The sequence below is a fragment of the Rhinoderma darwinii genome, chromosome 5, assembly GCF_050947455.1.
Source record: "Rhinoderma darwinii isolate aRhiDar2 chromosome 5, aRhiDar2.hap1, whole genome shotgun sequence".
Taxonomy (NCBI): Eukaryota; Metazoa; Chordata; class Amphibia; order Anura; family Rhinodermatidae; genus Rhinoderma; species Rhinoderma darwinii.
The window spans coordinates 313,768,998-313,781,649 of NC_134691.1; the positions used below are offsets into that span (position 1 = coordinate 313,768,998).

Below are 12,652 nucleotides of genomic sequence, written 5' to 3' on the forward strand. Positions count from 1 at the left end.
ATAACACAGTGGACCAACACCAGCAGATGACACGGCCCCCAAACCATCACTGACTGTGGAAACTTCACACTGGGCCACAAGCAACTTGGTTTGATGCCTCTCCACTCTTCCTCCAGTCTCTGGGACCTTGATTTCCAAATTAAATGCAAAATTTACTTTCATCTGAAAACAGGACTTTGGACCACTGAGCACCAGACCCGTCCTTTTTCTCCTTAGTCCCCGTTTAAGACGCTTCTGGCATTATCTCTGGATCATGAGTGGCTTGACACAAGGAATGCAACATTTGTAGCCCATGTCCTGGATACGTCTGTGTGTGGTGGCTCTTGAAGCACTGACTCCAGCCGCAGTCCACTCCTTGTGAATATCTTCCAGATTCTTGAATGGCATTTTCTTAAAAATTCTTTTAAGGTGGGGTTATCCCTGTTGCCTGTGCACCTTTTTTCTACCACACTTTTTTTTTCCTTCCTCTTCACTTTCCATTAGTATGCTTGGATACAGCACTCTGTGAACAGCTTATTCAGCAATGTCCTTTTGTGGCTTACCCTCCTTGTGGGGGGTGTCAATGACTGTCTTCTGGACAATTGTCAAGTCAGCAGTCTTCCCCATGATTGTGTAGCCTACTGAACCAGACTATTGGACCATTTTTAAAGGCTTAGGAAACCTTTGCAGGTGTTTTGTGTTGATTAGATGATTGGAGTGTGACACCATGAGTCTACAATCTTCAACTTTTACCCAATATTCTATTCTTCTGAGACACTAAATTTGGGGTTTTCATTAACTGTTAGACATAATCCTCAAATGCTGGAAATAGATCACTCTGTGTATAATGAATCTATATAATGAGTTTCACTTTCTGAATTGAATTACTGAAATGAACATTTCGATATTCTAATTCATTGAGTAGGATGTATATGTATGCGTGTGTGTAAATATATAATGTTCTCCCATAGATACAATACTTTTAGAGGAGAATGCCTCTGTAATACATAATTTATATGGAAAGGTAACTATTTTCCCTTCTCTCACTGATTCGTATAGAATCTGTTAAAGCCTCCATATAAAATTTGAGGAATGCAGAGGTACAGAATGGGACCATAGCAGTCTAAGGCCCTGTGCATATCCTGTTTTTTTTCCTACATTTAACGTATACGTCAAGAGAAGGCTTCCACTGTAGGTATTAATTGTAGGCCTGTTTATGACTTCTCTGTTAAACTGATACGATCATAATCTACGGATGACTGATTCCATTGTTAGGTGGTTGTCACTGTGCTCTGTATACCGGATACGTCAGAAAGCTCCAGTGACCTAATCATCCATATATGGACTGTTACATTGGAGCTTCCCGATGCAGCAGAGGCCATCCTGCCTACATCTCTATGGGATCGAGACCGAGAACACCCCACCCGCACAGCAGCCCTATTGCACCTTACCAAACAGCCAGTCCCCGCTGCTATCTTGGCCCGGAAAAGCTAGGTCACTGCTCAGAAGGTGCAATAGGGCTGCCGTGCAGGTGACGGGGTTCCCTATGTGGATGCTAGAGGATCCCACATAGCTGACATTAGCTGACAGAGTGGCCACAGTCTACAGGCATGATGACCTCTGCTGCATTGGGAAGCTCCATTGATAACTGTCCATGTATGGACTGTTACCTCGCTGGAGCTTCCCAACGCATGTTTCATGGAAGCCTGTGATAGATGCCAAACCGTTGCATCAGTCACGTAGCAGCAAAGCAAGTAGATTAACGTTAGTATAAGGAAAAGGTAGGGGTACTTGGCATAACCCTAGTGACCCTGATTATAAAGGAGGTAGTAATAGTGGGTGACACAAGTAAGTGAAACCCACCATTATACCAGTCCTTTAACACCCATAGACCACCAATTGAAGAAGATTGAGGTAGGCTTTTTTTGTAAGATGGGAAAAGCGTAGTTTACTATACTATTCCGTTCTTCAAAAAATTTGTATGACTTATACAAGCCCAACAGTGACCACAAGGACAATATCTTGTTTGTCTGGCTATTTGAGCCCTATGAACACGTTTAATATGTACGTTGGAGCTTTCGTGACGGACGCGCTAAGTGTAGGGCAAAAACATGACGTGCAGTGGCCCAAGGCTACATTCACAAGGCCGTATTTTCGTCACTATTTGTAAGCCAAAGACAGGAGTGGCTAAAAAACCCCGAAGGCCTTACTCGCATGGTGTGGTTTTTCTTTCATCACGACGTGCCCCACTGCATAGGCATCTAGGAGCTATAAGGCCCTGGAATCCCCGGGCAGAGCATTGGCAACGCTCTGCCCGGGGAATCCGTTCCTGGAGCAGCCTCTGACGTCATTGCCCATAGGTGGACAGTGACGTCAGGGGCTTCTCAAGTCCTGGAGTCTCTGGCCAGAGCGCTTCTGATGTACAATCTAAACGAAGGGCTAAAATGCGATGTGAATCAGGCCGAAGTGGTGCAAATCTTTCCATTACACTTTTTCGTTTATATTCCACTCCTGGCTTTGGCTTACAAATACTGATAGAAAATACTTCCGTGTGAAAGAAACCTAAGACTGTAATCACGCACCACGTTTACATGCGTTTCTGTTTTTTTCCATTTTTTTTATTTATTTCGCCCAAAGATGCTGCAATTTGATGTTACTTTAAAGTCTTTAGTAAAATGAGAGCCTACATATACAGCGTTTTTGTTTGTGGTCGTCCCCCCGTCCCATCCCCCCCCCCCCCCCCCCCCCCTCCAAATTCAGATATGGCACTTTCCTTACTGGCGTTTTTTTTACGTAGGCTTTTCTATAGGGCTTCAAAAACACCAGAAAAAACACGTATAAAATTTACACCAATAAAAACACTTTAAAAGCAAGCGTGTATGCAGGAGGCCTAAGTGCGCTGGATTTCAGACCTGTACCACAAGAACGGTGATGGGACAGTGTGTCGGAGGCCTTCCTTTATTTCTTTTAAAGTTCATGCCCCAGTTCTTGGCTCCCTAGGAAGTCCGAGTTCTCATACTGCTTAGTGGTATGCGATACCAGCACTACTACTGTACCAAGTGACCCCACTAAGACCCCCCCCCCCCAATATGGAGACTCAGCAGTATCGCCTGCTGCTGTGTTAGCTTCTGTTACTGTGCATCAATCTGAACTTTACAGGAATATATGTATTGACCTCCAGTACATATTTAGCATTCTCTATAGGGCGTCCATAACGGTCAGAACACTGCAAGAGTAGTGGAAATGTAACGTTTATCTCTTATGTGAACTTTTCTCTTATATCTCTGATGATTCTCGGTTGATTTACTATTTCTACTAGCTGTGCTGAGAATAACACGATGTAGCAGTGCTGGCTGCGCACTATAAAGCCCCCCGCCCTCCCCTCGTGTGCTGTCGGCCCATATATGGGAACATTGCAGTCAGGAATCTGTCCACGCTTCCTCTCTTCAAAGATGCATTTGCTGAAGAATGCCTGTCAGAAGTCTGCCTAACATCTGCTTTTAGGATTACCAAAAATGGGGACCTGGTTCATTACTGTGTACAGAAGCTCAGCGGTTGTCAGCACTTCTGCTGTAGGATGGAGTGTACTTTGGTGCAGTGTGGAAGTTGTAGAAATAGGAGTTTTATCTTCTGTGGTATTCTATTTTGTTGAACACTGCTTAACCCCTTCCCGCTCCTTGACGTACTATTACGTCATGGCAGCTGTATCGTTCGCGCTCCATGCCGTAATAGTACGTCACGGGAGTAACGGCCGTTTCGGCCGTCCTCCCGACACATACAGGAGCTGTGACGCTGCTGTCTTGTTCAGCAGCTGTCACAGCTCCTACAGCGGGGACCGATCGCTGTGTCCCCGCTGATTAACCCCTTAAAAGCCGCGTTCTATGGAGATCGCGGCTTTTTAGGGGTTAAGCTGCCATCGCCGGCCTGCTACGCGACAGCGGCCGGCGATGGTGACTATGGCAACCGGACACCAAACAATGGCGTCCGGCTATGCCATAGACGGAAGCCTAGTGGGTCCTGACAACGTCAGGACCCACTATGCTTGCTGTCAGTGAGTAGCTGACAGTTCTAATACACTGCACTACGCATGTAGTGCAGTGTATTAGAATAGCGATCAGAGCCTCCTGCCCTCATGTCCCCTAGTGGGACAAAGTAATAAAGTAAAAAAAAAGTTAAAAAAAGATGTGTAAAAATAAGAAAATAAAAGATTTAAAAGTAAAAATCCCCCTTTTTCCCTTATCAGTCCTTTATTATTAATAAAAATATATAAACAAACAAAATAAACTATACATAATTGGTATCGCCGCGTCCGTAACGGCCTGAACTACAAAATTATTCCGTTATTTATCCCGCACGGTGAACGCCGTAAAATAAAATAATAATAAACCGAACCACAATCACAATTCTTTGGTCACTTCACCTCCCAAAAATATGGAATAAAAAGAGATCAAAAAGTCGCATGTACCGAAAAATGGTCCTGATCGAAACTACAGTTCGTTACGCAAAAAATAAGTCCACGCACGGCTTTATTGATGGAAAAAGAAAAACGTGCTGGCTCTTAGAATAAGGTAACACAAAAAGTGAGTGATTGCACAATAAAATACGTTTTGTAAACAAACGCCATAAGACATAAAAAAACCTATAAACTTCTGGTATCGACGTAATCGTATCGCCCCGCAGAATAAAGTGAACATGTCATTTATAGCGCACGGTGAACGCTGTAAAAAAAAAAAGAAAAAAAACAATCGTACAATTGCTGTTTTTTAGTCACCACGCCACCTAAAAATGGAATAAAAACTGATCAAAAAGCCGCATGCACCGCAAGAAAACTACAATGGATTCCTCAAAGGGTCTAGTTTCCAAATTGGGGTCACTTTTGGGGGGTTCCCAATGTTTTGGCACCACAAGACCTCTTCAAACCGGACATGGTGCCTAATAAAAAAGAGGCTTCAAAATCCGCTAGGTCCTCCTTTGCTTCGGAGGCCGGTGCTTCAGTCCATTACCGCACTAGGGCCACATGTGGGATATTTCTCAAAATTGCAGAATCTGGGCAATACGTATTGAGTTGCGTTTCTCTGATAAATCCTTTTGTGTTATAAAAAAAATGGTATAAAGAGGATTTTCTGACAAAAAAAAAATGTCAATTTCACCTCTACTTTGCTCTAAATTTTTGTGAAACACCTAAAGGGTTCATAAACTTTCTAAATGCTGTTGTGAATACTTTGAGGGGTCTAGTTTCTAAAATGGCGTATTTCATAGGGGTTTCTAATATATGGGCCCCTCAAAGCAACTTCAGACCTGAACTGGAACCTAAAAAAATAAATAAATGAGGCAATACTTCGCTTCTTACATTATACTGATAATGAGCCGTGCCCACCCCGAGATGACCCCAGTTTTGACCGTTTGTATAAACGGAGACCCCTATTAGACCGTTCCAGTGCCCGGTTTTCCCAAGCATACACCCCCGAGAAGTGTATTTCTATTGATGAGTCCCTGGTACATTTTAAAGGGAGGGTTCAATTCCGCGAGTACCTGCCGGGTAAGAGGGCAAGGTATGGCGTGAAGATGTATAAGCTGCGAGAGTGCATCCGGGTATACCTACAGGTTTAGGATATATGAAGGAAAGGCCACCCCCAAACCAGACTGCATCCTGGACTACAATAGGTACATGGGAGGTGTGGACTTGTAAGATCAAGCCCTGAAGCCCTACAGCGCCATGCAGTGTGGTATAAGAAGCTGGCCGGGCACATCATACAGATGGCATTGTACAATGCGTACGTGCTACGTCGATGTGCAGGCCAGACGGGAACTTTCCTGGAATTTCAAGAGGTGATTATCAAGAACCTAATCTTTAGGGACCAAGAAGGGGGGCACCCAGTACTTCTGGAAGCGAGGCCACACGCATCGTACCAAGGCGGCAACACTTTCCAGGAGAAGTTCCCCAAACTGGCAAGAAGGGAAAAAGTCAAAAGAGGTGCAAGGTCTGCTATAAGAGGGCGATAAGGGATGACACAATATATCAATGTGACACGTGTCCCGAATAACCAGAGCTCTGTATGAAAGTGTTTTAAAATTTATCATACATCACTTGGTTTATAATTTACCCAAATTTTACTTACCCTGATGCACTCCACACAGTTTATCCCCCCTCGTCTTTCCCCTCTGGGCCCTGCTGTGTCCAGGCAGCTGATAACACCCACATGTAGGGTATTGCCATACCCGGGAGAACCCACATTACAGTTTATGGGTTGTATGTCTCCGGTCAAAATGCTCACTACACCTCTAGATGAATGCCTTAAGGGTGTAGTTTTTAAAACGGGGTCACTTCTTGCGGGTTTCAACTGTACTGGTACCTCAGGGGCTTCTGCATACATGACTTCGCACCAGAAAATCCCCAGTAGGCCAAATGGTGGTCCTTTCCTTCTGAGCCCTCCCATGGGCCCAAACGGCAGTTTATCACAACAAATGGGGTATTGCGGCACTCAGAACAAATTGCGCAACAGAATGGGGTATTTTGTTTCTTGTGAAAATAAGAAATTTTCAGCCAAAACTACATATTATTTGAAAAAAATAATTTTGTTTTCATTCCCAGCCCAATTCAAATAAGTTCTGTGAAGAAACTATGGAGTCTAAATGGTCACATTACCCATAAATGAATTCCTTGAGGGGTGTAGTTTCCAAAATGGGGTCACTTCAGGTGGGTTTCCATTGCTTTGATACCTCTGGGGCTCTGCAAATGCGACATGGCACCCGAAAACCAAACCAGCAAAATCTGCACTCCAAAGAACACACAGCGCTCCTTCCCTTCTGAGGCCTCCCATGGGCCCAAACGGCAGTTTATTGCCACAAATGGGGTATTGATGCACTCAGGAGAAATTGGGCAACAAAATTGAGTATTTTGTTCCCTGTGAAAATAAGAAATTATGGTAAAAAATTACATCTTATTGGAAAAAATGTCATTTTTTTTATGTCACAGCCCAATTGAAATAGGTGCTGTGAAAAAACAGTGTGGTCAAAATGCTAACAACAACCATAAATGAATTCCTTGAGGGGTGTAGTTTCCAAAATGGGGTCACTTTTGGTGGGTTTCCATTGCTTTGATACCTCTGAGGCTCTGCAAATGCGACATGGCACCCGAAAACCAATCCTGCAAAATCTGGACTCCAACAAACATATAGCGCTCCTTTCCTTCTGAGCCCTCCCATGGGCCCAAACGGCAGTTTATCACCACAAATGGGGTATTGCCACACTAAGGACAAATTGGGCAACAAAATGGGGTATTTTGTTCCCTGTGAAAATAAGAAATTTTGATCACAAATGACATTTTATTGGACAAAATGACATTTTTTTCATTTCAGAGCCCAATTCAAATACGTGCTGTGAAAAAACTGTGCGGTCAAAATGGTAACAACAACCCTAAATGAATTCCTTGAGGGGTGTAGTTTCCAAAATGGGGTCACTATTGGGGGATTCCTACTGTTTTGACACCTCAACACCTCTTCAAACCTGGCATGCTGCCTAAAATATATTCTAATAAAAAAGAGGCCTCAAAATGCACTAGGTGCTTCTTTGCTTCTAGGGCTTGTGTTTTATTCCACGAGTGCAGTAGGGCCACATGTGGGACATTTCTAAAAACTGCAGAATCTGGACAATACATATTTAGTAGTGTTTCTCTGGTAAAACCTTCTGTGTTACAGAAAAAAAAATGAATAAAATTGAAATTCAGCAAGAAAAATGAAATTTGCAAATTTCACCTCCACTTTGCTTTAATTCTTGTGAAATGCCTGAAGGGTTAAAAAACTTTATAATTGCTGTTTTGAATACTTTGAGGGGTCTAGTTTTTAAAATGGGGTGTTTTATCAGGGTTTCTAATACATAGGCCCCACAAAGCCACTTCAGAACTCAAGAGGTAGCTTAAAAAAAAGGCTTTTGAAATTTTCTTAAAAATATGAGAAATTGCTGTTTAAGTTCCAAGCCTTGTAACGTCCAAGAAAAATAAAAGAATGTTAAAAAAACGATGCCAATCTAAAGTAGACATATGGGAAATGTGAACTAGTAACTATTTTGGGTGGTATAACCGTCTGTTTTACAAGCAGATGCATTTCAATTCTGAAAAATGCTATTTTTTCTAAATTTTCTCTACATTTTGCAATTTTTCACCAATAAACACTGAATATATCGACCAAATTTTACCACGAACATGAAGCCCAATGTGTCACGAGAAAACAATCTCAGAATCGCTTGGGTAGGTTTAAGCATTCCGACGTTATTACCACATAAAGTGAAATGTGTCAGATTTGAAAAATGGGCTCTGAGCCTTAAGGCCCAAACTAGGCTGCGTCCTTAAGGGGTTAAAGAGGCTCTGTCACCAGATTATAAGTGCCCTATCTCCTACATAATCTGATCGGCGCTGGAATGTAGATAACGGCAGTGGTTTTTATTTGGAAAAACGATCATTTTTGAGGAAGTTATGAGCAATTTTAGACTTATGCGAATTAGTTTCTCAAAGGCCAACTGGGCGTGTTTTTACTTTTGACCAAGTGGGCGTTGTAAAGAAGTGTCTGACGCTGACCAATCAGTGTCCTACAATCCTCATTGTTCCAGCCCAGCTTCTTTCACTGCACAATCACACTGTCCTGTGGGTCACACGCCCAGTTGGTCTTTAAGAAATGAATTAGCATAAATGTAAACTAGCTCATAACTTGCTCAAAAATGATTGTTTTTCAAAATAAAAACCACTGTTATCTACATTACAGCGCCGATCTCCTTATGTAGGAGATAGGACACTTATAATCTGGTGACAGAGCCTCTTTAAATATTGATGTTTTATGCAGAGCCATCCAAAGGAGCATGCCGGGAGTGTCTGATTGACAACCCCACTCCCGCAGTAATGGCCGGATTGACTGATTAACAGCTGATGCACCATAATCCGTACTGATTACTGCCATCAAAGGAAGTGTGTGTGTGTGTGTGTGTGTGTGTGTGTGTGTGTGTGTGTGTGTTAACACGCACGCACACACTCACTCTCTCTATATGAACTAAAGTATTGGGACACACTACACCTAGAGGAGCTTTTTTTATGACATCCCATTCTAAATCCATAGCCATTAAGATGGAGTTGGTTCCCCTTTTTCAGATAATACGGCTTAATCTCTTCTGGGAAGGCTTTCTACAGGATTTTGGGGTGTCTGAGAATTTTTCCCATTCATCCAGAAGAGCATTTACTCGCACTCTCCGTTCTTGTTCATCCCAAAGGTGTTGGATGGGGTTGAGGTCATGTCTCTGTGCGGCCAGTCAAGTTCTTCCAAACCCACCTAACCATGTCTATATGGACCTTTGTGCACTGGGGCACCGTCATGCTGGAACAGAAAATGGATGAACCCCAAACTGTTCCCACAAAGTTGGAAGTATACAATTGTCCTTAATGCTTCAGCATACCAAGATATTTTGATTTCCCTTCACTGGAACTAAGAGACCTAGACCAACCCCTGAAAAACAGCCCCATAGCATTATCCCTCCTCCACCAAACCTTACAGTTGGCACAATGCAGTCAGGAAGGTAACGTTCTCCTGGCATTCACCAAACCCAGACTCGTCCATCAGACCGCCAGATAGAGCAGCGTGATTCATCACTCCACAGAACACGTTTCCACTGCTCCAGAGTCCAGTGGCGGCAGCTTTACACCCCTCCAGCAGGCGCTTGGCATAGTGCTTGGTGATGTAAGGCTGGCATGCAGCTGCTTGGCCATAGAAACCCATGCCATGAAGCTCCCGGGGCACAGTTATTTGTGCTGATGTTAATAACAGCAGAGCTCCAAACCTCCTCTAGCAGTGAGTCAGCAGAGCGTTGGCGTCTTTTATGCACTATGTGCCTCGGCACTCGGTGCCCCCCACACTATAACTTTACGCGGTCTATCACTTTGTGGCTGAGTTGCTGTGGATCCTAAAAGCTTCCACTTGACAATAATACCACTCACAGGTGAAACTTCACTAACTGACCATTTACAATGGTGGCGTCCTATTACAGGACCTCGCTGGAGTTCAGTGAGCTCTTTAGGCCTCATTCACACGACAGGGTCTGAGTGTCGGCCGGGAAAATCGGCCGTTTTTGGCCGATTTTCCCGGCCGGTTTGCATCCGTTCCGTTCCGGGCCGAGTTGCCGTTTTTACCGGCCGATTTGGACCCGATTTGAATCCGTTTTTTTCCCTGTCCGTTTTAAAATCGAATGAATTTCATTAAAATTTGTTGCCACACACAGCCCTTTGTAGGTAATGCCACACAGCCCCCTGTAGGGGATGCCACCCAGCCCCCTGTAGGGGATGCCACCCAGCCCCCTGTAGGGGATGCCACCCAGCCCCCTGTAGGTGATGCCACCAAGCCCCCTGTAGGTGATGCCACCAAGCCCCCTGTAGGTGATGCCACCAAGCCCCCTGTAGGTGATGCCACCCAGCCCCCTGTAGGTGATGCCACCCAGCCCCCTGTAGGTGATGCCACCCAGCCCCCTGTAGGTGATGCCACCCAGCCCCCTGTAGGTGATGCCACCCAGCCCCCTGTAGGTGATGCCACCCAGCCCCCTGTAGGTGATGCCACCCAGCCCCCCCCCCTTTCCAGGAGAAGTCACTGACTTCAATGTCCATATATGGACAGTGTAGTCACTGACTTCTCCTGAAGAGGAATTCCCTGCCACAGGTCGGGAATTCCGCTTCAGAAGTGAGTGACGTCACTGTGTCCATATATGGACAGTGTAGTCACTCACTTCTCCTGTAGCTGAATCCCCGGCCATAGAGTCGGGGATTCCGCTGCAGAAGTGAGTCACTTCGCTGTGTCCATATATGGACAGTGTAGTCACTCACTCCTCCTGTAGCGGCATCCCCGGCCATAGAGTCGGGGATTCCGCTGCAGAAGTGCGTGACTTCGCTGTGTCCATATATGGACAGTGCAGTCACGCACTTCTCCTGTAGCGGAATCCCCAATCCCCAGCCGGGGATTGGGGATTCCGACTCCTACAGCGAGCAATAAAAGATCCTCCTCCTCCTCACATGCACTCTGCACTGTGAGGAGGAGGAGAGAGAGTGCGCGAGCGATGGTAGACCCGGCCATCACTCGGGACACATTCCGGTGATGGCCGTGTATTACCCGGCCCCATAGACTTCTATGGGAGCCGGGCGGCCGGGCACCCGGCTGAAAATAGAGCATGTCCTATTTTTTGACGGGCGGTTTTCCCGGCCGTCAAAAAATCGGTCGTGTGAATAGCCCCATTAGGGGTCTATTATTCCTAATGCAGCCGGGTGCCGGCCGATTTATGAACGGCCGGCACCCGGCCGGGAATCCCTGTCGTGTGAATCCCGCCTTACAATGTCCCATTCTTTCACAAATATTTGTAGAGGCGACTGCATGGCGAGGTGCTGGATTATATACACCTGTGGCAATGGGACTGATTGAAACACCTGAATTTAATGATTAAGAGGTGTCCCAATTTTTGTCTATATAATGTGTATAGGTATCCCCCCCCCCCCCCTGTCCTCGTTATTACATTTATTAATGTTAACGTAAATAAAGTGCCTTGATGGGTATTGGATTATGAAGATTTGTGAGAGATGGTGGTTAACTCTGATAACCAGGGGGCACTGTGGGATTCTTGCGGAGGGGTAGGACAGAGAAAATTTGATGTGATTGTTGCGTCTGGGATCCAGGGCACCAGGCAAAATATTCGGGGCATGTGCCCATTGCTAGAAATGCCACTCTATTGTGAGTTATTGGATGGAAAAGTATGTAAAATGTAGTTGTTAGGGGTAGAGAGCCTTGAGAAAGATGCCATGAAATGCGACTACAAAGTATTTTCAGTCACTACGTAGACGAATTATTGGTCTTTTAATACGTAATTCTAATTAACCCTGTGCATTTTGTTTTGTAGATGGCACATATCCTAATTATTGTGGGGCTGTGTATGCATTCGCTGTCATACATTAGTGCGCAGCAAGGTAAGTTTACGTGTTTGCTTTGGAAATAAAATCTAGCTTAAATTTTATCCTTGAAGTTTAGTCTATTTTTAAGCGTAGAGCTTAACTTTCTGGAAAATTCTATTAAAACGACTCCAATAAAAAGGTCTTGTTTTGTAAAAATCCGTTTTTGTAATTGGTCTGCCTGAACACAGTTCTGTCATAATTGCAGATCTGGAGGATCTGAAACTGTAATGAGCGTCCATGTTAGATGGAAAACTTTGGGACTCCTACTTAAAGGGTAACTAAACGTTCAACAAACTTCTGACATGACAGAAGTTTGTATTGGTGGGGGTCCGAGCATGGAGACCCCCACCAATCGCTTAAACAAAGCAGCAGAAGCTCTCGTGTGAGCGCTCAGCTGCTTAGTTCATGTTGGACTTCTGGAAAAAGCCGATGTATCGGAGAACGGGCTCATAGACTATATTTTGAGCCCCTACTCAGATACATTGATTTCCGGAAATAGCCGAACAGACACGAAGCGGCTGAGCGCTCACACAAGAGCTGTTGCTTTGTTTTAGCGATTAGTGAGGGTCTCGGTGCTCGTACCTCCACCAATCAAAACTTCTGTCATGTCTCTGTCATGTCAGAAGTTTGTCAAACGTTTAGTTACCCTTTAAGAACACTTTCACTCAGTATTTAGTATTTTTACTTTTTGAGATACAGCTTCTTTGT

General features: G+C 44.6%; 1 protein-coding gene across 1 annotated transcript in view; it reads left to right on the plus strand.

The window, feature by feature from the left end:
- ITGB1 (integrin subunit beta 1) overlaps positions 1-12,652 on the plus strand; it is a 43,528-nt gene that overhangs the window by 11,591 nt on the left and 19,285 nt on the right. The window contains exon 2 of the mRNA XM_075827472.1: positions 11,893-11,959. Coding sequence (XP_075683587.1) covers positions 11,893-11,959 — 67 coding nt within the window. The remainder of the gene's footprint in view (positions 1-11,892; positions 11,960-12,652) is intronic.